Source organism: Scyliorhinus canicula, chromosome 1, assembly GCF_902713615.1.
Source record: "Scyliorhinus canicula chromosome 1, sScyCan1.1, whole genome shotgun sequence".
Lineage (NCBI taxonomy): Eukaryota > Metazoa > Chordata > Chondrichthyes > Carcharhiniformes > Scyliorhinidae > Scyliorhinus > Scyliorhinus canicula.
In genome coordinates, this window is record NC_052146.1 from 36,159,458 (window position 1) to 36,185,916 (window position 26,459).

At 44.9% G+C, this 26,459-nt stretch overlaps 1 protein-coding gene across 1 annotated transcript in view; it reads right to left on the reverse strand.

Annotated features, from left to right (window-relative positions):
• LOC119956611 (ABC transporter B family member 1-like) overlaps positions 1–26,459 on the reverse strand; it is a 309,180-nt gene that overhangs the window by 42,413 nt on the left and 240,308 nt on the right. Inside the window, exon 18 of the mRNA XM_038783984.1 lies at positions 25,788–25,904. Within this exon, the coding sequence (XP_038639912.1) occupies positions 25,788–25,904 (117 nt within the window). The remainder of the gene's footprint in view (positions 1–25,787; positions 25,905–26,459) is intronic.

Below are 26,459 nucleotides of genomic sequence, written 5' to 3' on the forward strand. Positions count from 1 at the left end.
ATTAATAGAAAGCAAAGAGTTGGGATAAATGGGTGTTTCTCTGGTTGGCAATCAGTAGCTAGTGGTGTCCCTCAGGGATCCGTGTTGGGCCCACAATTGTTCACAATTTACATAGATGATTTGGAGTTGGGGACCAAGGGCAATGTGTCCAAGTTTGCAGATGACACTAAGCTGAGTGGTAAAACAAAAAGTGCAGAGGATACTGGAAGTCTGCAGAGGGATTTGGATAGGTTAAGTGAATGGGCTAGGGTCTGGCAGATGGAATACAATGTTGACAAATGTGATGTTATCCATTTTGATAGGAATAACAGCAAACGGAATTATTATTTAAACGATAAAATATTAAAGCAAGGGCAGCACGGTGGCTCAGTAGGTTAGCACTGCAGTCTCACGACGCTGAGGTCCCTGGTTCGATCCCGGCTCTGGGTCACTGTCCGTGTGGAGTTTGCACATTCTCCCTGTGTTTGCGTGGGTTTCGCCCCAAAGATGTGCAAGGTAGGTGGATTGAACACGCTAAAAATTGCCCCTTAATTAGAAAAAATTAATTGGGTACTCTAAATTTATAAAAAAAAACAAAAAAAAAATATTAAAGCATGCTGCTGTGCAGAGAGACCTGGGTGTGCTAGTGCATGAGGCACAGAAAGCTGGTTTACAGGTGTAACAGGTGATTAAGGAGGCAAATGGAATTTTGTCCTTCATTGCTAGAGGGATGGAGTTTAAGACTAGGGTGGTTATGCTGCAATTGTATAAGGTGTTAGTGCGGCCACACCTGGAGTATTGTGTTCAGTTTTGGTCTCCTTACTTGAGAAAGGATGTACTGGCACTGGAGGGTGTGCAGAGGAGATTCACTAGGTTAATCCCAGAACTGAAGGGGTTGGATTACGAGCAGAGGTTGAGTAGACTGGGACTGTACTCATTGGAATTTAGAAGGATGAGGGGGGATCTTATAGAAACATTTAAAATTATGAAGGGAATAGATAGGATAGATGCGGGCAGGTTGTTTCCACTGGCGGGTGAAAGCAGAACTAGGGGGCATGGCCTCAAAATAAGGGGAAGTAGATTTAGGACTGAGTTTAGGAGGAACTTCTTCACCCAAAGGGTTGTGAATCTATGGAATTTCTTGCCCAGTGAAGCAGTTGAGGCTCCTTCATTAAATGTTTTTAAGGTAAAGATAGATCGTTTTTTGAAGAATAAAGGGATTAAGGGTTATGGTGTTCGGGCCGGAAAGTGGAGCTGAGTCCACAAAAGATCAGCCATGATCTCATTGAATGGTGGAGCAGGCTCGAGGGGCCAGATGGCCTACTCCTGTTCTTAGTTCTTATGTAAAGCCCTTTATAACTGCAGCAAGACATCCGTGTTCCTGTACTCTACTCCTCTCGCTATAAAGGCCAACATACTCTTTATCTTTTCTACTGCAAGTTGCACGTGCATGATTACTTCCAACGACTGGTGTACAACGTCACCCAGGTCTCATTGCACATTCCCCTCTCTCAATCTATAGCTATTCAGATAATAATTTTTACTACCAAAGGGCAGCACGGTAGCATGGTGGTTAGCATAAATGCTTCACAGCTCCAGGGTCCCAGGTTCGATTCCCGGCTGGTTCACTGTCTGTGCGGAGTCTGCACGTCCTCCCCGTGTGTGTGTGGGTTTCCTCCGGGTGCTCCGGTTTCCTCCCACAGTCCAAAGATGTGCGGGTTAGGTGGATTGGCCATGCTAAATTGGCCGTAGTGTCCTAAAAAGTAAGGTTAAGGGGGGGTTACGGGTATAGGGTGGATACGTGGGTTTGAGTAGGGTGATCATGGCTCGGCACAACATCGAGGGCCGAAGGGTCTGTTCTGTGCTGTACTGTTCTATGTTCTAAAGTGGATAACCTCACATTTATCCACATTATACTGCATCTGCCGTGCATTTTTCCAAATACTCTTGTCCAAAGCACACTGAAGCAGTTCTTCAGCTTCGCCTACCTCACCACAAGACCATGGGCGGGATTCTCCCGTACCTGGAGAGACCGAGTGGCGTGAGCACCTTCAGGGGCTAGGCCAGCGCCGGAGTGGTTTGCGCCCCGCTGGCCAGCGTGGAAGGCCTTTGGCGCCGCGCCAGCCGAGGCTGAAGGTACTCCGCCGGCTGGCACGGGTCCGCGCATGCGCAGGAGCGTCAGCTGACATCATCCCCGCGCATGCGCAGGGGGGACCTACCTGTTGGCCACCGCGGAGGCTGACATGGCCGACGCGTAGGAAAAGAGTGCCCCCACGGCACAGGCCCACCCCGAACGGCGCGATCCCCGCCTCCACCGAATTTCCGGTGCCGGGTCACTGTTTGTGCAGAGTCTGCATGTTCTCGTGTCTGCATAGGTTTCCTCCGAGTGCTCTGGTTTCTTCCCACAAGTCCCGAAAGATGCACTTGTTAGGTGAATTGGACGTTCTGAATTCTCCCTCAGTGTACCCGAACAGGCGCCGTAGTGTGGCGACTAGGGGCTTTTCACAGTAATTTCACTGCAGTGTTAATGTAAGCCTACTTGTGACACTTATAAAGATTATTATTAGATTTAGAAGCAGAATTAGGCCATTCAGCTCATCACGTCTGCTCTGCCATTCAAACATGGTTGATATTTTCCTCATCCCCATTCTCCTGCCTTTTCCCCATAACCCCTGATTAATCAAGAACACCAGATTTGTGCTTGCGGCACTGTTATTCACAGGGCTATAGACCAAGAGCTGGAAGGTGGAATTAGATAGAATAGTTCTTTCTTAGAACAGAAGAACTAGGAACAGGAGTTGGCAATTTAGCCTCTCGAGCCTGCTTCACCATTGAATATAAGCATGAATGATTTCATCCTGGCCTCATCACCAGCATCCTGCCCGTTCTCTGTAACTCTTCAACCCATTACTAATTAAAAATTTGTCTAACTCCTCTTTAAATTCATTCACTATCCACCACAGTCTGGGGTATTCATGGAACTTTGGGAGTAGTTTCTCCTCACCCGTTTTAAAATTGCTACTCTTTATTCAAAGACTATAAATTCTTGTTCTAGAATGCCCCACAAGAGGAAGCATCCGCTCTATGTTTAATTTATCCATACCTTTTTTAATTTTACATACCTAAATTTGATCTCCCCTCATTCTTCTAAACCTTATAGAGAGTATAGGCCTAAACTGCTCAATCTCTCTTCATAAGACAAACATCTCATCTCTTTTTCTTTAATTTAGAGTACTCAATTAATTTTTTTTTCCAATTAAGGGGCAATTCAGCATGTTCAATCCACCTACCTTGCACATCTTTAGGTGTGGGGGCGAAACCCACGCAAACTCAGGGAGAATGTGAAATGAAATGAAAATGAAATAAAAATCGCTTATTGTCACAAGTAGGCTTCAAATGAAGTTGCTGTGAAAAGCCCCTAGTCGCCACATTCCTGGCGGGGAGGCTGGTACGGGAATTGAACCCACGCTGCTGGACTTGTTCTGCTTTACAAGCCAGCTGTTTAGCCCACTGTGCTAAACCAGCCCCAGTGCAAACTCCACACGGACAGTGACCCAGAGCCGGTATCGAACCTGGGACCTCGGCGCTGTGAGGCAGCAGGGCTAACCCACTGGGCCACCGTGCTGTCCTCACCTCATCTCTGATATTAAACTTCCTATGAACTGCGTCCAATGTCACTACATCTTTCCTCAAAACTATTCGCAATACTCCAGGTGCAGTCTCATCAATGCCTTGTACAGTTGCAACAACTTTCTTAACTTTATACTCTATTCCTGTTGCTATAAATGCCAACATTCCATTCTCTTTCTTGCTGTACCTGCATGCTAGCTTTTTGTTATTCATGCACAAGAACACCCAGATTTCTCTGCAACGGAGTACCCCAAAGTCTCTCCGCATTTAGATAATAAGTTGCCTCTGATCCAACTTTGTGTCATTCACAAATTTGGAGATATTACATTTAGTTCCCTCATCTAAATCATTGCGAATAGCTGGTGTCGTAGCACTGATCCCCGTGGTACCCCACGAGTCACAGCTAGTCATTTGGAAAAAGACCCATTTATTCCTATTCTTTGTTCCTGTCTGCCAACCAGTTTTCTATCCATCTCAATACACTGCCCCCATCCCATGCATTTTAATTTTACATGTTAATCTCTTAGGTGGGACTTTGTCAAAAGCCTTCTGAAAGTCAAATAAACCACATCCACTGGCCCCAACTCATCAACTTTACTCGTTACATCCTCGTAGAATTCCAGGAGATTTGTCGAGCATGATTTCCTTTTATAAATTCACGCTGACTCTATCCTATCATGCCACTATTTCCCAAGTGCTCTGCCATTAAATCTTTTAAAACGGACTCTAGAATTTCCCCAACTACCAACACCAGGCTGACTGGTCTATAATTCCCTGTTTTCTCTTTACCTCCCTGTTAAAATAGTGGGGTTACATTAGCTACCCTCCATTCTGTAGGAATTGTTCCAGAGTTCCAGAAACTTGGAAGATGACCATCAATGCATTCACTATTTCTAGGGCCACATCCCTAAGTAGTCTGGCCCAGGGAATTTTTAGGCCTTCAATCCCATCAATCTCCCCAACACAATTTCCCTACTAATATGGATTTCCTTCAGTTCCTTCCTCTCACTATATTTAGTTGGTCAGCTATTTCTTTGTTCCTAATTATAAATTCCCCTGTTTCTGACTGTAAGGGACCTATATTTGTCTTTACTAATCATTTTCTCTTCACCTACCTATAGAAGATTTACAGTCATTTTTTTATGTTCCCCACACGCTTACTCCCTCTTTATTTCCCTCTTTAATCAATCCTTTTGACCTCCATTGCTAAATTCGAAACTGCTCCCAATCCTCAGGTCTGCTGTTTTTCCTGGCCAATTTGTATGCCTCTTCCTTGGATCTAATAATACTCTAACTTCCCTTGTAAACCATAGTTTAGCCAACTTTTCCTTTTTTTTTGCACCAAACAGGAATGAGAAATAAGAATGACTAGAAACAACATCTCAATAAGGAATTAAACGAGAAATACCAAATTGATTCCTGAACAAACAGCTGAGAAATCTGTTTGATACCAGGGGTCGAGTTCTTAATTATGGGTGAAATCTGTGATCCAGGCAAAAATGCACTCAAAATTCCGTTAGTTTTCTGAATTTAATTTTTGATCAAGTTTTCTTTCAAGAGCGACATGCATCAGCACTGAACGCAAAATCTTCCATGAACATTGCAATTGAGCAATTAATTAAACTTTTCTTTTATAAGTTTAGAGTACCCAATTATTTTTTTTCTCCAAATAAGAGGCAATTTAGTGTGGCCAATGCACCTAACCTGCACATCTTTGGGTTGTGGGGGTGAAAGCCACGCAGTCACGAGAAGGTGCAAGCTCCCCACGGACAATGACCTGGGGCCGGGATCGAACCCAGGTCCTCGGCACTGTGAGGCAGCAGAGCTAACTACCGTGCCACATGCCGCCCCCGCAATTGAGCATATTAGAATGTAATCTAAAAATGGATTTATATTGAAAAATGTTCCATCACATATTCAAGAGTGGTGACCTGGTGCAGTTTCAATTTAGGTGAAAATGTGTTTATTACAAAAGGCATTTTCAATCAGTATCTAGTCCACCACTTATGAGTGCCCCCATTTTAAATAATTGAAAATGACTTAAAAACGATACAGAACCATTTACCAGTTTGTTTGGTGTTAGTTTAAGCATTTAAAAACTTTTTCAAAAGTTGTTTATTCGTGTCCTAGCACCTTAAAAAAAACTATTTTAGTAGTCTGTATGAAAGCCTACAAACACAGCATCATTAGCAGAGACACGCCATGGTAATTAATTCAATTTGGGATTTTGTTACATTCACATTTAAAACTTCAAGCAAAAAGTTAAGGGGTGCCCCTGCTGTCCCATAACAGTTTTGGGAACCAACATGAAAGATTACATCAGCCACCAAGGCTTTTTATTTTGTTATACAGTGAGATAAAGGTTTCAAAATGCAATAGCAGTTGAACCATCGGTGTTCTTAGTCTTGTGTGAGGATGTAGCCTGCAACATTGAGGCAATGCCTTGATTCCCAGGGTGAGTCACTTGTGAGTTGGGAAGGGATGGAGCTTTGTTATTTTTATGATTGGTTTAATGAGGAGTCTGTAAGGTGAAGTGTGCTGGACACATATCCCAGGGATAAAATCCATGAGCTCAAATCTGTCTGCTGACTCCAAAGATCCTAAGTAAAATTGCTTGGAATCTCATTCCATAGGAGACTATCTTTAATTTGACAGCAATTAGCAATGGAAAAATGCCACGCTGATGGAGGGGTAGGTGCTCTTCTGTGCTGGTGCTGATATGAACAATTGGGGCAGAGCAGAGGAAGCATTTAACTGGGCCTTAACTGACCTGATCTGATTTTTTAATGCTTACAATACATTATGAAAATAGCATTGGCTCAATTTCCCAACACAAGCTCATCTGGATGAGCAGAATAAAAAACAAAGGGCTCACTGTACTGTTTAACCTTAAACCTATCTGAATACTGAACAAAAAAAAAAGTATTTTAGCCAGAGGCTTATTTTGATGCCAAAACATTTTCAAGCTTTTCATTACACAGATATTTTAAAAAAGCTACCATACTATTTAAAAAAATTTTTTTTTTTAGTGTACCCAATTAATTTTTTCCAATAGAGGGGCAATTTAACGTGACCAATCCACCTAGCCTGCACATCTTTGGGTTGTGGGGGCGAAACCCACGCAAACACGGGGAGAATATGCAAACTCCACACGGACAGTGACCCAGAGCTGGGATCGAACCTAGGACCTTGGCACCGTGAGGCTGCAGGGCTAACCCCTGTGCCACCGTGCTGCCCACTTTACTATCTTGAGCGCACAAATATTTACCTTTCCCAAAAACTAATAATTTACAGGAAAATACATAGATGCCCTATCTTCTGGTAAAAACAGCAAACCGCACCACTCTTTCTGAAGCTGTGATTCATTTATCCAGATTTTGTATCTATGCAAGTACCCACAGTACATGCTAAGGGATGACACTTTCCCCAGCTGATCATCAGCATTTCTAGCTCCTTACATCCACTTCTCTGGAGGAATCTTCCCTTTCCACAACTTGCTCTGTTGGGAAAATATTTTAGGTACTTGGAAGCAAGAGCAGGCAATTCGGACCCTAGAACATGTTGCATCAGCCATTTAGATCATGGTTGATCTGTACTTGAGCTCTAACCACCTTTTTTCCAGAGGCAGTTGATACTCTTATCCAACAAAAAATATCAATCTCGGCCTTGAAAATTTCAATTGTCTCAGTACCTATTTGAGGGAGCAGTGTTCCAGATTTTCATTATCTTTTGTGTAGAAAATATGTTTTTTGATTTAAGATAACTTTAAGATATGTCCCTTCATTCTGGTTTACCCAATTTTGCTCAATGTGTATATTCACTTCATTGCAATGACACCGACGCCACAGCTAATCAGCTGAGCTCTCTAAGGATACGGATTTCCTAAATACATAGGCAGGAGTCCAGGAAAATCATGACCCCGCTCCAACGCAATTTGATTGTAGGAACAATTACGATCCACTCCCATTAATATGCAGTAATTGTTTTGTACTAAAAGATTCAAATTATCCAGCAATCAAATTAATCAGCTAGAGCAAAACAGCACATTCTTAAGAACAATACAATTTATCCAGAATTATGCATGTTTAAATTGACAGGAATAGATGATACGCACCCAAGGTACTTACAGGCAACAAATGAATCAGATTTCTGACTTGGTAGATGGATGAGAAATTTTGTGCAGATTATTTTGCAAGATACATCAAATTTGCGATGCATCTTTGATTTTCCTGCTGCTATTCAAATCTTTGCTGATCCTTATTACTGACTGTTACTCATTAATGACTGCCACTTTATCAATAACATCTAGTTTGGTTTCCTCCTACATTTACTCCCTCTTACTCTGCAGTTGATGACCCATACCAAGGCACAATACCATAGCCATCAGAATGCTATCTCATGAAAGCAGTTATTTCTCACAGAAGCCTAAATGAATGTCACTGGCTATTATTTGGGATAGAACATAGAACATAGAACAGTACAGCACAGAACAGGCCCTTCGGCCCTCGATGTTGTGCCGAGCAATGATCACCCCACTCAAACCCACGTATCCACCCTATACCCGTAACCCAACAACCCCCCCCCCCCCCCCCCCCCCCCCCTTAACCTTACTTTTTTAGGACACTACGGGCAATTTAGCATGGCCAATCCACCTAACCCGCACATCTTTGGACTTGTGGGAGGAAACCGGAGCACCCGGAGGAAACCCACGCACACACGGGGAGGACGTGCAGACTCCGCACAGACAGTGACCCAGCCGGGAATCGAACCTGGGACCCTGGAGCTGTGAAGCATTTATGCTAACCACCATGCTACCGTGCTGATGTGGGGGATTGGGCAATTGCCACTAAACTTGCTGCTGTTTCTGCCTATAGGTCACATTTACTCACCTTTTAGGGGGATCATTGCACAGTGATCGATAATGGTCATCTATTTGATTAATCTATTTCCCTAGATTAGCGATATAGAGATGCCCCTTTGATATCCAGATCAATGGAAGGAGGGAACACTGAGCTTGGATCAAAACGTAAAATTTAGTAGCATGCTATCCGATGTGATGCCAATTCAGTTAGTGGTAGAATCTAAGATATTACAAGCAACACGCCATTACTATAATTACATACATGGGTGAAGCAAAGCTATTTTGCATCTGACTTTGGGTAACTGAGTAATTCTGTCTAAATCTCCCGCTGCCTCAGAAAGGCAGACAGCATTATCAGAGACCCCTTCCACCCAGGCTTTTCCTTCATCCAGACCCTTCCATCATGCAGAAGTCTGAAGACCCGCACATCCAGACATAGGAACAGCATCTTCCCCACAGCTACTAAACTCCTCAACGAATCTCTCTCGGACTGATCTGTTCCCTGGAAAAACACTATTCCGAACGTCCTAAGCTGCTCTTGCTCATGTATTTGCTTTGTTTGTCTCCTTGTTCCGCACTGTAACCAATCACTGTTGTCGATGTACCATTTGTCAATGTACTCTGTCGATTATTCTTTTTTTGTCTACTATGTACGTACTGTGTACGTTCCCTCGGCCGCAGAAAAATACTTTTCACTGTACTTTGGTACATGTGACAATAAATCAAATCAATCAGTTAATGCCCATTAAGCATGGCAATCCCAAAATTATGGACTGAGAAGTACAGGTCGTCTTTATAGAGTGTCCCACCTTTAAGTAAGTCACCACTTCGCACTTCCTCCAAAAGGAAATAAAAAGAACAAAAAAAGGTCTGTGCCCAATTGGTTTGAAATCATTGAAACAGTTTTAATTGCTAATTCAGCTGCTTTTAACTAATGTGTAATATGCTATCGCAGCATATTAAGCAAGAGCTTACAGTAAATAAATCCCAGGAGCTCATTTTCAGTACCATTTACAAAATAGTATTATCATGTATAAAAAGCTGTTTTTTAGAAAAAAATCCGCTAATTCCGTTTTTAAAAGGGTTAAATTATAAAAATGTTAACGCCAATTCATTTCTTTTCCAAATAAGGAATTGGGGCAAATATGGGGCAATTTAGCGTGGCCAGTCCACCCACCCTGCACATCGTTAGGTTGTGGGGATGATACCCACGCAGTCACGAGGAGAATGTGCAAACTCCACATGGAAAGTGCCCTGGGGCCGAGATCGAACCCGGGTCCTCGGCACTGTGAGGCAGCAGAGCTAACTACCGCGCCACTGTGCCGTCCTAAAAAAATTAACTTTTGAACACGATTACGTACTGCTAGAATTTTGTTTCTCTATAATATTGTACTTCACCAAGTTGCTGTTAATTTCCAACTTTGAATTTTATCCACCTCCCACATACTGAAACTCATGTTATAATTTTAAAAACACCAGATAGCATGGTGGCGCAGTGGTAACATTGCAGTCTCACGGCGCCGAGGTCCCAGGTTCGTTCCCGGCTCTGGGTCACTGTCCGTGTGGAGTTTGCACATTCTCCCCGTGTTTGTGTGGGTTTCACCCCCACAACCCAAAGATGTGCAAGGTAGGTGGAATGAACATGCTAAATTGCCCCTTAATTGGAAAAAATAAATTGGTAACTCTAAATTTAAAAAAAAATTTAAAACACATTTGCAGATTCAAACCTATACAATATTTACAACATATTTCAGTCACTGATCTGAACAAACAAACTAAAATTAAAACAAACTTATAATACATCACTTACACACTGAACAGACCTATAGAGCAGATCATTTTGAGCTTTTTGTGCAAGTTTTAGGGCACATTGGATTCTGCTTAAATGTAGCATTGGCAAGGCAGCATGGTGGTACAGTGGTTAGCACAGCTGCCTCACGGTGCTGAGGTTCCAGGTTCGATCCCTGCTCTGGGTCACTGTCCGTGTGGAGTTTGCACATTCTCCCAGTGTTTGCGTGGGTTTCACCCCCATAACCCAAAAATGTGCAGGATAAATGGACTGGCCACGCTAAATTGCCCCTTAATTGGAAAAAATGAATTGGCCACTCTAAATTTATTTTTAAAAATGTAGCATTGGCTTCCTAACTTGTACTACATCTAACCTCATAGTAAACAGTTAATAAGTCAGTTTGTTCTAAAAGACTGGCCAATTTACAACACAAATCGTACACGGTAATACCAAGTAGCGCAAATTTTCTTTAATTAGCTGTTCAACAATAATGCCCTAAGCATCCACCAGGGTTCCATACAGGATGCATGTTCGTATATATTGTAATATAGTATGGAAAAAAATCTAATGAAACTCTTGAGGAACCTGTATCTTATTGTTTTGCACTACAATCCCCAGTGTAAAAACAAACTATATGTTCACTTCATCCTATCTCAACATTTAAGAACAAATTGAAATTTAAAGAGGCTTGTACTTTTATTAAACCATTCCCAAGTTTATTTCCTCGTGAACTTCCCATTTTTTTATTACCGACATAATGAGACTAAAAGTAATGCCAGCAGCAATGTCAGGAGTGTTCACAGAATGGGGGAGTGGTGGGTGGTTGGGAACGAATGCGGGAAATGCATAGCAGCTCAGTCAGCATCTGAATATCAAAGATGCATTAACATTTTGGATATGTTAACACTTTCAGAAGCGAGGTGAGCAGCAGCTTTTTTGTTTGCTTACCTCTTCCACCCAGATTTTTCCATTTCTGAAAAAGATTTAACATTTTAGGCGGCTTACGTTCCAGAATATTTTATAGCCTCAACAACTATGTTTTATTCAACATTTAAGTATTTTGTAACAGGTGGAAACAATTTTGAAGATTAAATTAATGACTTGCAGAGAATTCTCAAGGCAATTTCCATAACACAACTCCCCAGAACCAGTAAAAATGATTACACAATGTCTTTACACCTTAGAATGCATAGTCATTTCATAGTGAATAACAGATTTTGGACACATGCTGCAAGGACTAACACTTTAAGGGATCAGCTGTTATAAAAGTTCACAAAAGATGAATAGCTGATTAACTTATGAACCCTGACGGTCTTATAAGGTCACCAGATTCTTCTTTAAAAATAAATTTAGAGTACCCAATTGTTTTTTCCAATTGAAGGGCAATTTTACGTGGCCAATTCATCTTCCCTGCATATTTTTGGGTTGTGGGGGTGAAACCCACGCAGACGCGGGGAGAGCGTGCAAACTGCACACAGACAGTGACCCAGAGCCAGGATCGAACCTTGGTCCTCAGCACCGTCTGGCAGCAGTGCTGCCACTGTGCCACCATGCCACCTTCAGATTAAAGAAATAAAATTAACCTTAGAATCCCTCAAGTCCACTCACAGAGAAGCACTTAATTTGTATTGATATTAAATGATTTGTAACTGGAGAATTTCTATATCTGCATCACCACAATTAAGACTCTCCATGCTCTCCCTATTAATTTTGAGATGTATTTGCTGAATTTAATAAAACTCATGCATTGCATGATGATTAATTTCAGTCAAGACACAATTAGGGCGACCTGATAGAGGTCTACAAAATTATGAGGGGCATAGACAGAGTGGATAGTCAGAGGCTTTTCCCCAGGGTAGAGGGTCAATTACTGGGGGGGGGGGGGGGGGGGGGGGGGGGGGGGCATGGGTTTAAGGTGCGAGGGGCAAGGTTTAGAGGAGATGTACGAGGCAAGTTTTTTACACAGAGGGTAGTGGGTGCCTGGAACACGCTGCCGGTGGAGGTGGTGGAAGCAGGGACGATAGTGACATTTAAGGGGCATCTTGACAAATACATGAATAGGATGGGAATAGAGGGATACGGTCCCAGGAAGTGTAGAAGATTGTAGTTTAGTCGGGCAGCATGGTCGGCACGGGCATGGAGGGCCGAAGGGCCTGTTCCTGTGCTGTACTTTTCTTTGTTCTTTGTTCTAAATCTTGGTTTTACAAGGAACATGTAGACATGACAGACGACTTCTAAATGTTGAAGACAATTGCCATTTAAAACTTAGTACTTTAAGGTGTGATAGCCTTTACTAAGTTACTTTAAGGAATCCTAAATCAGAACCATGTAGACTTTAATCTTACAAACAAAATTAAAACTTCCAGCTAATTATACAATCCCTAAAGTGCAGAAAGAGGCCATTGGGCCATCGGGTCTGCACCAACCCTTTGAAAGAACACCATACTTTAGGCCCCAATCTCCCCTGTCCTATTCCTGCAACCCCACCCAAAAGGGCAATTTAACATGGCCAATCCACCTCACCTGCATATCTTTCATAATAATAATATTTTTTATTATTGTCACAAGTAGGCTTACATTAACACTACAATGAAGTTCCTGTGAAAATCCCCACTTCAATGAAGTTCCTGTGAAAATCCCCTAGTCGCCACACTACGGCGCCTGTTCGGGTACACGAGGGAAAATTCAGAATGTCCAATTCACCTAACAAGCACATATTTCAGGACTTGTGGGAGGAAACAGGAACACCCGGAGGAAACCCACGCAGACACAGAGAGAATGTGCAGACTCCACACAGTAAGCCAAGCCGGAATCAAACCTGGGACCCTGGTGCTGTGAAACAATAGCGCTAACCATTGTGCTACCATGCCGCCTTGGACTGTGCGAGGAAACCGGAGCACCTGGAGGAAACCCACACAGACACGAGGAGAATGTACAAACTCAACACAGACAGCCACCATGGCCCGAATCGAACCGGAGTCCCTGGCTCTGTAAGGCAGCAGTGCTAAACATTGTGCCGGGCTAATCATTAGCCAAAGAAATTAACAGCCAAGCAGGAACACTACAATTTCCATTTGTATAGCACCTTTAGAGTAAAACACGCCCCCAAGTGCTTCATAGAGAAATTATAAAACAAAATATAGGGCAGCACAATGGCGCAGTGGGTCAGCACTGCGACCTCACGGCGCTGAGGTCCCAGGTTCGATCCTGGCTCTGGGTCACTGTCAATTTGATTTAATTTGATTTGATTTATTGTCACATGTACCGAAGTACAGTGAAAAACATTTTTCTGCGGATCAGGGAACGTACACAGTATGTACATAGTAGACAAAAGAATAATCAACAGAGAACATTGACAAATGGTACTTCGACAAACAGTGATTGGTTACAGTGCGGAACAACAGGCCAAACAAAGCAAATACATGTGCAAGAGCAGCATAGGGCATCGTGAATAGTGTACTTACAGGGAACAGATCAGTCTGAGGGGGAGTCGTTGAAGAGTCTTGTAGCTGTGAAAAAAAGCTGTTCCTATGTCTGATGTGCGGGTCTTCAGACTTCTGTACCTTCTTGCCTGTCTGGAAGAAGGCAATGCCTGGGTGGAGTGGTCTCTGATATGCTGTCTGCCTTCCTGAGGCAGCGGGAGGTATTTAGAATCAATGTGGAGGGTGGCAAGCTTGTGTCTGTTGTGGAGTTTGTACATTCTCCCTGTGTTTGCGTGGGTTTCGCCCCCACAACCCAAAGATGTACAGGCTAGGTGGATTGGCCACACTAAATTGCCCCTTAATTGGAAAAATTTAATTGGGTACTCTAAATAAAAAAATATTACACTGCTACATAAGGAGATACGAGGGTAGATAACCTAAGCTTGGTCAAGAGATAGATTTTAAGGAGGATCTTATGAGGCAGCGTAATATAAGCCTACTTGTGACAATAATAAAGATTACATTTTTTTTAAAAAGCAAGATAGAGAGCTGGAGAAGTTGTGAAGGGTATTTCAGGAGCTTAGAGCCAAGGCAGCAGAAGACATGATCACTAGGAATGGAGTTCTTAAAACTGGGATGCTCAAGAGGCTAGAATTCAGCAGGCCAGATCTTCTGAAGGGTTATACGTCTGGAGGAGATTACAAACATTGTAGGGCCAGGCCATGGGTGGATTTGAAAACAAGGATAAGAATTTTAAATCAAGGTGCTTAGTACCAGAATAGGATTTTGTGAAGTAGGACATGGATAGCAGAGTTTTGGACTTAATGCAACTTTAGAGACAGTAGCATGTCAGAAGTCAACCGAAAGTGTATAGAAGAGTTAAGTCTGGGAGGTGGGTGGGGAAAGACATGAACAAGATTTTCTTTATATATGGACTGATCATAAATTATATGACATCCCCTTGGGATACAGAAATAACTGTCATTCAATGTACTTCAGAACCAGTACAATTGTACTTCTAGTAGCATTCTAGCTAGTTTCTGAAGAAATTCCTTCTGACCCTGGGAAACATTCAGCGCTCACCAGGAAGAAGCATTTTATTCCTTTCCAATTAATTTGGAGCCATTTGGTACCATTAAAATTCTAAAGAGAAAATTATTTTGGAATAGTCCATAGTTTGAGATAATCTAAAACACAAAAGTTTTTTGTTATTTCATGGAATGTGTGCCATCATGTCAGGACCAGCATTTATGGCCATCCCAAATTGCCCTTGTGGGGCATTTAAGCGTCAACCACATAACATCACATAATTTGAGGCTTAATGCTCCTATGGTCATTGGTCAACATAATTTTCCATTATTTAAAATCATTTAACAAAGTCACCAAACAAGCATTACTTATACTATTATTAATCCTGCAGTGAGTTACTTGGCAATAATTGTATTTCAATGTATTCTAGGTTAAAAGCGACAGACTTACTTTTGTACATTCAGTAAATGTGATCACAAGATAAATCGGCAATAAATACAACATAAACATGCATTGTACAATACAAGAACACTACAAATATTAGAAGATAACTAGGAATGATCAATTTAACAGGAATTAAATAGACCATGAAGTTTGATGGTATTTTATTCGGGTTTGTATTGAAACGCACACACACATCAGACCAAATTTATTTTAGTAATTTAACCAATTGAGAAGATTTTCCAACCAGGCCTGCATGAAAATCACGTAGTACTTTATAGCCCCATTTATATTGCTTTATTCAGATCCTAATTATTTTTAGCTTTCTAGATTATGACATAGTAAATCCCCATAATGTATTTTGACATTTATTATTCAGGTAGGTCAATGTCCAATGCATTGACTGAGGAAATGTTTTGGACAAGTTTATGCAGTTTAAAAAAAATATAGAAGACAGCAAGGATCGTTTATACTGTACAGTTAGTGCTGCTGCGAAACAGTTTGCAATTTGCAGCAATGTTCTGGCTCCCATCCAACCTAACTCGTAAGTAAGTGAAGCAAGAATCCTGGAATAGTTAATCGTCTAACCTGGGTTCAACAATCCTAATCCAATATCGAATCTGGTTTCAGAAGTGTTGAGAACATCATTTGGACCTCTTGGTCACTTATCTTGAGTTGAATGAGAGTGGAGATACCCTACTTATATTCTAAAAACATGAAATATTTAACAACGTAAAAGGGAGCTTTAATAAGGCTCTGGACATGCCTGTAGGTCTGCAGCTGTACAAATGAAATTTTAAATGGTAGTATGATACACTGACAGGTTGGAACTGGCTTGCATCCAGTAACGGCAGTAAAAATGCGCACTGAATTTAAAACAGCTCAATGATGTTCATTTAACACATTTGACTTATTTAACACTTAAAAAACCGAAAACAATTTAATTCCCAAAATAATTGGCCAGCAAAGCTCCTATTTTGCATAAGGAGCAATAAGCAGAACATGGTTACTCATCAGCATAGTTTTAATGCTATGTCAGTGAACATTTCAAAGGCACGCACGTTTTCGACAGGGGCAGGTAAAATATGCCAGGTGGGCAGTCCACTGCCTTCCTGGTCCCCATAATAATGGGAAGGTAGCCCACTTGCCCTTAAGCCTATTGAGGCTTTTAACTGCCAAAGTGAGGCAATTAGGGCCTCAATCCACCTCCACAATATGTTGGGCAGTGGAAGGCAGGTGAGAGCTGGGAAGGCTGCCTTTCTCACCAACTTTGGGGGGGGGGGGGGGGGGGGTTACATTGTTTGGGAAGTGCCTTGCAAGCATCTGAGGCACCCCCACCCAGGATAATACCTCCACTTTTGGTACACATCCCCACCTGGCCCTCCAAAGCCCGTCAACTTACTCCCCTCGCTACAGTGCCCGATCCCACTCAAAAGCCCAGGCCTTGCATGGATCTGGGAACCATTGATCTCTTGTGGAGATGCTATATTGCCCCTTAGCATCCCAGGGATGTGTCGTGTCAGCCACTGAGTTCTGGCACTGCAAGATCTGACTGGCTAGTAGCTCTCTTCAGGGTACCTTTCCTTCCACTGAGATGTGGAGGTGCCATTCTGCTTGTTAAAGCCACGGCAATGAAACAGGGTTGGCTTTTTTAAAAGTTGGGGAGTCACTGTGACACAGTGGTTAGCAATGCTGCCTCATAGCACGAGAGACCCCGGATTCGATTCGGCCTTGGATCACTGTCTGTGTGGAATTTACACTTTCTTCCTGTGTTTACCTGGGTTTCCTCCGGTGCTCCAGTTTCTTCCCACAGTCTAAAGATGTGCAGGTAGGTGGATAAAAAAAAAAATTTTAAGTACCCAATTATTTTTTTCCAATTAAGGGGTAATTTAATGTGGCCAATCAACCTACCTTGCACATCTTTGGGTTGTGGGGTGTGAAACTCATGCAGACACGGGAGAATGTGCAAACCTCACACAGAGGCTCGGTGAATGGCCATGCTAAATTGCCCCTTGGTTTCCAGCGATGTGCAGGTTAAGTGGGGATAGTGCAGGGCAGTGGGCCTAAGTGGAGTATTCTTTCAGATGGTCGGTGCAGACTCAATAGGCCGAATGGCCTCCTTGTGCCTGTAGGGATTCTATGATTCTATGAAAGTTGAGGTTTGGGGGTGCGGGGAAGACAGCCATGACCCGCCTCCCCCCATCACACCCAAATTCATACACTGTAAAGAAACAACAAACTATCAGTTCTGTTGATTGACGAACTTCTAATGATTTAAAAAAACCTTTGGGTGTTTTAGGTCTATAAAAAGCAATAGTCAAATGCCCAACATTTAGATACCTCTGCATAGATGAAAAGGACCACCATAAAAGTATAATTTTTTTTTTTTAATAAATTTAGATTACCCAATTATTTTTTTTTCTCTATTAAGGGGCAATTTAGCGTGGCCAATCCACCTATTCTGCACATTTTGGGTTGTGGGGGCGAAAACCCACGCAGACACGGGGATAATGTACAAACTCCACACGGACAGTGACCCAGAGCCGGGATCGAACCTGGGACCTCAGCGCCGTGAGGCGGTTGTGCTAACCACTAGGCCACCGTGCTGCCCTATAAAGAGTATAATTTTAAATGAAAAATCATTCTATCTATATATATTGTAACTGATAAGAGATATCTGCAAGTTTAAGGCAGTAATTCTAATCTCAGTTGCCCTAGACTGATAAGGACGACTCAAGATCTCCTTTTTATGGTTCAGGCGGTCACTGAACCTCAAAATTGTTTTTAAAACAAAACAATTTATTCTCTCATGGGATGTGGGCATCGCTGGCTGTGCCAGCATTTCTTGCCCATCCTGAATTGCCCCTTGAACCGAGTTGCCTTGGTAGGCCATTTCAGAGTCAACCACATTGCTGAATCTGGAGTTTCATGTAAGCCAGATGGGTGAGGATGGCAGATTTTCCTTTGCTAAAGGACATTACTGAACCAGATGGGTTTTTTACAGCAATTGACAATGATGTCATGATCACTATTACTGAGACCAGCTTTTAATTCCAGATTTTCATTAATTGAATTTAACTTTCACCAGCTGTTTTGGCAAAATTCGAAACTATGTCCCCAGGGCATTAGCCTGGGCCTCGGCAATACTGTTTCCTTAGTCCAGAAACATACCACTACAGCACTGTCCCCTCCAATTACAGTTTTTGTAATTCTCTGTCACAGATCCATTTGGTACAACTATCATCACTTTTCTCATTTTTAAACTGCAGCACGTCCATTTTACTATGGTCCTCGAAATACACCGAAGCATTTAAATTTTGGCTCTTACATAAGCCACATCAGTATGGTGATCCAAACCACTGTATATATGTGTGCTTCGCAGTAGGGGATGTATGGCCGTACCCTGTAATAAGGTTTCTCCGCTAGCCCCTGCCGGCTAGCTCCGCCCACAGGAGCTGTATAAATATTCGTAAATTTCACTGAGATGCCATTCTACAGCCGCCGCCGGAGGAATAGCATCTCACTGTAATAAAGCCTCTCTTGTACTTCACTCGAGCTCTTTGTGTACAATTGTTAGCACCACAATTATTACAGTGAGATTTTCTTACACCATGGACATCAGGATTAAATCTGACGCCTGCAGCTGGATCCGCAGTCGCCCCACGCCAGGAAAGACTTTGTTCACTGGCTTGCAGGTTTTCGAGGCCTACATCTCTTCCAGTCCGGCCATCCACCTTCGGAGGCTTAAAAACGACAGCTTCTTTACTCAAGACTCAGCTACAGTGTGTTTCTGCTAATTTGAGACGTGCCTGACTACGCCCGGGCCATGGAACTGCTCAAAGAAAACTACGCACAGTCGACGAACACCCTGTTTGCGAGACATCTACTCTCTACTCGCATCCAACAGCCGGGTGAGTCGATTGAGGACTTTTGGAGGGCCCTTATACCTCTAGTGCGAGACTGTGACTGCCGGGCCCTCACGGCCACAGAACATTCCGACTTACTCATGCGGGATGCCTTTGTTACGGGTACTGCATCGGACCCCATCCAGCAACGACTGCTGGAAGGGGCCGTTCTCGATCTCACGGCTACAAAGACTCTGGCGCTATCAATGATGGCCGCCTCCCGTAGTGCGCGATCCTACCCCGCTAGCCACTCGGCCCACCCGTCCTACTCCTCGTGGACCCCGCAAACGGCCCCCCCTCCCACCCGTCCTACCCCTCGTGGACCCCACAACCGGCCACCCCAGCAGCCGCCCCCACGCATTACGCCTGCGCTGCTCGCCGCACTGCGCACCCTGGGGGGTCCCCGCTGCTACTTCTGTGGTCAGCAGAAGCATCCCCGCCAGCGCTGCCCGGCCCGCACCGCGACCTGCCAAAGCTTGTGACAAGAAAGGCCACTTTGCAGCGGTGTGCCAGTCCCGGTATGGTTGCCGCTATCGCGCCCGAATCCCCCCCTCACCTCAGCCGATCGCACAATGGGCCCTGCCGTCCGCTGCCCCCCATCCCACGTGCGATCAGTGGGCGCCGCCATCTTTCGCCGCCCCCGCCATGTGTGCACCATGGGCGCTGCCATCTTCACCCTCTGCCTCCATGTGCGTTCCAGGGCGCCGCCATCTTTGTCCCGCCCCCACAACGTGCGCTCCATGGGCGCCGCCATCTTGTCCGCCGCCATCTTCCTCCTCACAGGTACTCCAGACGCCGCCATTTTGTCCTCCCCTTGGGACGGGACCACGGGACCCTGGTCGCTGCCGCTATTCGTCAGACACGTCAGACTCATTGGCCGATCGCCCGCTACTTGCCTCCGTGACGCTCGACCAGTCCCGCCCTCGCAACCTGGCACCCCCTTCCACGACGGTGCTCGTCAACGGCCACGTGACCTCCTGCCTCATCGACTCCGGGAGCACCGAGAGCTTCATTCACCCGGACACGGTAAGGCGCTACTCCCTTGCGGTCCATCCCGCCAACCGGCAGATCTCCCTAGCCTCCGGTTCCCACTCTGTCCCGATCCGGGGCTTCTGCCTGGTTAAACTCACTGTACAGGGCGTGGAATTCGACCGTTTGCACCTGCACATTCTCCCCAACCTCTGCGTGTCACTTACTAGGCCTGGATTTTCAATGCAACCTCCAGAGCCTCACCCTCAAATTCGGCGGACCCCTACCTCCCCTCACCGTTTGCGGCCTCGCAACCCTCAAGGTTGAGCCTCCCTTCCTCTTTGCCAATCTGACCGCAGATTGCAAGCCAGTCGCCACCAGTCGCAGACGGTACAGCACCCAGGACAAGACCTTCATCAGGTCCGAAGTCCAGCGGCTGCTTCGGGAGGGTATATCGAGGCCAGCAAACAGTCCCTGGCGAGCCCAGGTGGTAGATTTTAAAATGGGGAGAAACACTGATGGTCGTGGACTACAGTCAGACCATCAATCGGTACACGCAGCTCGATGCGTACCCCCTCCCTCGCATTTCTGATATGGTCAATCAGATGCACAGTACCAGGGTCTTCTCTACAATTGACCCGAAATCCGCTTACCACCAGCTCCCCATTCGTAAATCTGATCGTCCCTACACTGCCTTCGAGGCAGACGGTCATCTGTATCAATTTCTTAGGGTTCCCTTCGGCGTCACTAATGGGGTCTCGGTATTTCAACGAGAAATGGACCGAATGGTTGACCGGTACGAACTGCGGGCCACGTTTCCGTACTTAGACAATGTCACCATCTGCGGCCATGACCAGCAGGACCATGATGCCAACCGTGCTAAATTTCTCCACACCGCATCTCTCCTTAACCTCACGTATAACAAGGAGAAGTGCGTGTTCCGCACAGACCGTTTGGCCATCCTTGGCTACATTGTCCAAAACGGACTACTGGGGCCCGGTCCCGACCGCATGTGCCCCCTCATGGAGCTTCCCCTCCCCCACTGACCCAAGGCTCTCAAACGATGCCTGGGGTTCTTTTCTTACTACGCCCAGTGGGTCCCACAATACGCGTACAAGGCCCACCCACTAATCCAGTCCACACAATTTCCCCTCACGGCCGAGGCACAACAGGCCTTCGATCGTATTCGCTCTGACATAGCCAAGGCCGGGATGCACGCAGTAGTTGAGACACTGCCCTTCCAAGTAGAGAGCGACGCTTCAGATGTCACCCTTGCCGCCACGCTGAACCAGGCAGGCAGACCCGTGGCATTCTTTTCCCGCACCCTCCACGCCTCCGAAATTCAACATTCGTCTGTTGAATTGAGGCCCAGGCAATCGTTGAAGCGGTGCGGTACTGGAGGCATTACCTGGCCGGCAGGAGATTCACTCTCCTCACTGACCAACGGTCGGCAGCCTTCATGTTCAACAACATGCAGTGGGGCAAGATCAAAAATGACAAAATCTTGCGGTGGAGGATCGAACTCTCCACCTATAACTACGAGATCTTGCATCGCCCCGGCAAGCCCAACGAGCCCCCAGACGCCCTCTCCCGAGGTACATGTGCCAGCGCACAAGTGAACCAGCTCCGTGCCTTGCACGAGAGCCTTTGCCATCCGAGGGTCACTCGTTTGTACCACCTAATCAAAGCCCGCAATCTGCCCTACTCCGTCGAGGAAGTACGGACAGTCACCAGAGACTGCCAGGTCTGTGCAGAATACAAGCCGCACTTCTACCAGCTAGACCGCGTGCGCCTGGTGAAAGCGTCCCGTCCCTTTGAACGGCTCAGCGTAGATTTCAAAGGGCCCCTCCCCTCCACCGACTGCATTACCTACATCCTTAGTGTGGGCGATGAATTCTCTAGGTTCCCCTTCGCCATCCCATGCCCGGATATGACGTCTGCCACCATCAATAAGGCCCTTGATTCCATATTCGCTCTGTTCGGTTTCCCCGACTACATCCACAGTGAAAGGGGATCCTCATTCATGAGCGGTGAGCTGCGTCAGTTCCTGCTCAGCAGGAGTATCGCCTCCAGCAGGACGACCAGGTACAACCCCCGGGGAAACGGGCAGGTAGAAAGGGAGAACGGGACGGTATGGAGGGCCGTCCAGTTGGCCCTATGGTCCAGGAACCTCCCAGCCGCTGGGATGGCAGCAGGTCCTCCTTGACGCGCTCCATTCCATTCGGTCACTACTGTGCACCGCGACTAACCACACACCCCATGAACGTGTTTTTGCCTTCCCTAGGAAGTCTACATCCGGGGTGTCGCTCCTGACTTGGCTCACGACTCCGGGCCCAGTCCTTCTTCGTAGGCATGTCAGGCACAAGGCGGAACCCCTGGTGGACAAAGTACACCTGCTCCATGCGAACCCCCAGTATGCCTACGTGGAGTTCCCCGACGGCCGCCAGGACACAGTCTCGCTCCGGGATCTGGCTCCCTCGGGTACCGATCCCATGCCCACGCCCCTCCACCCCCCCCCCCTCCTTTTCCCCGGCGCCCCCGTATTCGTCCCCACCAGGTCCATCCCTCGTTCCCCTGCTCACGCTGGAGGACATGGAAGATTTTGGCTCGCTCCCGGAGTCATCCCACCACAGGCCAGCACCAACACCGCCAGCACCTGCACCGTCGTTACCAACACTGCCTGTGCCGACGTCGCCACCACAGCTACGTCGCTCGCAAGTGAATGTTCGACCGCCAATCCGATTCAACCTGTGACCGGATTGCCTGATGGACTCTTGGTTTTCTTTTGTTTTGCCCTTTTGTACATAGATCACTTTTTGTATTATAGTTCCACGTCACCCCCGCCGGACTCATTTTTTACAGGGGGGTGAATGTGGTGATCCAACCACTGTATATATGTTTGCTTGCAGTAGGGGGATGTATGGCCATACCTGTATTGCAGGTTTCTCCGCTAAGCCCCTGCCGACTAGCTCCGCCCACAGGGAGCGGTATAAATATTCGTAAGTTTCACTGAGATGCCATTCTACAGCTTCCGCCGGAGGAATAGCATCTTGTACTTCACTCGAGTCTTTGTGTACAATTGTTAGTGCCACAATCAGATTGAAATATACTGCATTAAACAGGACTATAATTAAAACAAGTAAAATTACACCATCTCAATTTGCCAATTAAATACAAGTTACTAAAATCGTGTTTTGCCTGTGGAGGATTGATAGAAATTTTTCAAAATTTGTTCACAAAATATACAAATTTGGTCAAATGTCTTATGTTCTGGAAATTTACAAATTTTAATTTACTTTAAACCCCGACGAAGAAGTTTGATCGGCAACTCTTCTTTCAAAGTCTCTGATGAGAATCTTCGGAGAGCGTGGATTATATTGAAAACTGCAAACGTCTCAGATAATGTCAGAATTGAAACAACGAGTAAACCACAGGTCAGGTTGAAAGTTGCAGAGAGCTTTTGACTGAAAACATTTAGCACTAAGTACGGGGCACCATCAGTACCTTGATCTGCAGTTATCTACATTAATAAACTTAGCTCAGCGTGTTTGCGGTTTGTAATTTACCCAAGTCCTTTCCAGAAAATTTGATTTCTGCTTTGTACTGATGATTTCTTGAACTTGAAAAACCGGACTTGCCTGCCACAAGTTGCATGACAATGAGTTGTGAGGTTCTATATAGACTAGTAAGACTGCATGAGGCTGGAAAAAACAAATCTATGTTTTCTTGAACAGTTCTCATGGAGGCCCAGAAGTGGCAGAAAATGCAATGCAAAATATGAGATGCCAGCCTATTGAGTGAAATCTCTTCAAAATTCAGGGTTCCCTCTGATGGCCTCCCACCTTAAGAAAATGCAATTCAATCCCACTACATAGAACTATTTAAGAGTAGCAGCCTCCAGATCCTGGTATTACTACCTGCACCATCTACATCCCCAGAAAAGACAGAATCCCAAAGTTTCCAATTGGATTCAGAATCCAAGTCTGACTCTGATGAGACAGAAAATTGCTCACTTACTTGCTCATGTTGAAAAATCTCCGAGTTCTGATGGAGGATCGTGCAGAATTCCCTCGGCGCAGGAATCCTCGCAGAAAGCAAAGAGAATCTGCACAGAAGCCACAATCCCTTTTTATGGCACTAGCTGCCGTATTCTGGTAAGTGCTTAGAGGTTACCATGCTTCTCTGTATGAGTGAATGGGTGTAGAATCAAATGGACATAGGTCCGAATGGGTGACTGTGTAACTAAGTGGGTGGATGGGTGAACTAAGTGGTTAGGGTGGCAGCTGGGTGAGTGCTTAGTCAGTTACAGGGTAGTCAGTTCAGGAGTTATTCAGGTTGCGGGTGTGGTTGGATGATGGGGGCTAGTTTGCTTGGGCTGGCATGGGGGCGGGGGCGGTGTCTGTTGGGTAATTACCCAGGGGATAACACAGTGGTTAGCACAGTTGCTTCACAGCTCCAGGGTCCCAGGTTCGTTTCCTGGCTTGGGTCACTGTGTGGAGTCTGCACGTTCTCCCCGTGTCTGCGTGGGTTTGCTCCGGGTGCTCCGGTTTCCTCCCACCGTCCAAATATGTGCAGGTTAGGTGGACTGGCCATGATAAATTGCCCTTATTGTCCAAAAGGTTAGGTTGGGTTACTGGGTCACGGGGATAGGGTGGAGGCATAGCCTTGGGTGGGGTGCTCGTTCCTGGGGTCGGTGCAGACTCAATGGGCCAAATGACCTCTTTCTGCATTGTAAATTCTATGATTCCATGAGTTAGGCTAGAATACTGCTGTCTAACATCTTCTGGGCAATCATCCAGGTAAGCAAGTCAGTACTGAAATCTCCGACTAACTCAAGAGTCAGAGACTTTTTTGTATTGTCCAGGGGAGCAAGGGAGTTGCCCATTGGAAGGTCAATCGTTCCGTGCAATTCCCACAGAGTTATTGCACTGGGACTTTTGCAGGATCCCGAAGTGCATCTTGGGGAGGTACACCCAGTCTCCAACAATCCGGTGATTAGAAGATTTGGGCCATTATAATGGAAGGTATCATATGGAATAAAAATTCAATAAAACTTTGGAGAATTTCTTTGTTTGACAAATTGCTCGTGTTTTCAGGAGATGTGGCAGTCGGATTTGTTAATGTTCTTTTCAGGAATTTTGATTTTATGTGTAAAAAAAAACTAAATAAACAAGCTAGTGAATTAATAAACAGGATGAACTTTGCTTACAATGAATCAGCATCAAACATACCCAGATCTGGCACACTACAAGTTGTGTGTGGGGCAAAAGGCCCTCTACTCTGCCCAATAATCTACCTAGCCTTCATTTTGGATTTGTTAAACATGGACTGGTTGTTCTCTTGCACATTGGATGAGAACTGTGGTTAATACAAAGCTGTTGTCAGTTTGGCTGGATGATTATCACTATTATTACAAGATGACCTAGCCATTCAATGCTTTTCAGGCTACAATGTTTGGCAGTTGCAGAACTCGACCTGTGACTGAATCAGAAATAGGTGAATATATTGGTGTATTCTCCCTAACAGAGTTAACATAGAAGCAGGATTGCTACCATGTTTTTTAAAGGCTTATAATTATTTAAGAACATAGCATTTGGTGGAACATGTTCAGTGATATTTCACAGATCTGCTGAATTACATTATAACTAATGTGAAATATTACCACTTGGGATGGTTCACAGTTTAAATTCTAAAGTAGAAAACTACTCGAAGGCAGCTATGAAAATAAATGCATCAGCTGTTACGTTTGCACTAAAACTAACCTCATCAAGTAGCAGCAGCACAGGATCCATAACAAGAGCCCTGGCGATAGCTATCCTCTGCTTTTGCCCTCCTGAAAGTCTGATTCCACGCTCTCCTACGATTGTATCATACCCATTCTATAGGGTAAAAAGGAACAAAACAAAAACATTATTGTTGATAACTGCTCCACAACACCAATAATAATGGCCAAGAAAAGCAGCACTGTACATTTAAATGAAACTTCTTGAAGATTGCAGTGAATGGCAAAAAGGAGAATCTTCTCTTGAACTTTGGTTCATACATACTGTGAAATGTGGTCAAAATTCACACTTGACCACATGTATCCTGTTCATGGACTCATTATCTCCTATCTTGCAATCTTCCCTTTTATATCATAACATCTGCTCTTTGGTCCTCAACATTTTGGTCTCTTGCACTACCCCTTCTCTCAACCCGCATGGTGCTTCTCCACATGTAGCTTCTCCTACTCTCCAGAGTTCCCTCCATTAATCTCTTCGGCCTCCTACTTCTCATACTTTCTTTCGAAATACCTCCTTAAAGCAAAATTTTGTCTACTCACTTCAATTCTTGCTCATTATACATTACAACAGTGACTACACTGTAGCACTTTGAGGCATTGAGAAAGTGTCGCTTTCTTCTTCCATATATGCACAGCCTTGACACATTTTATT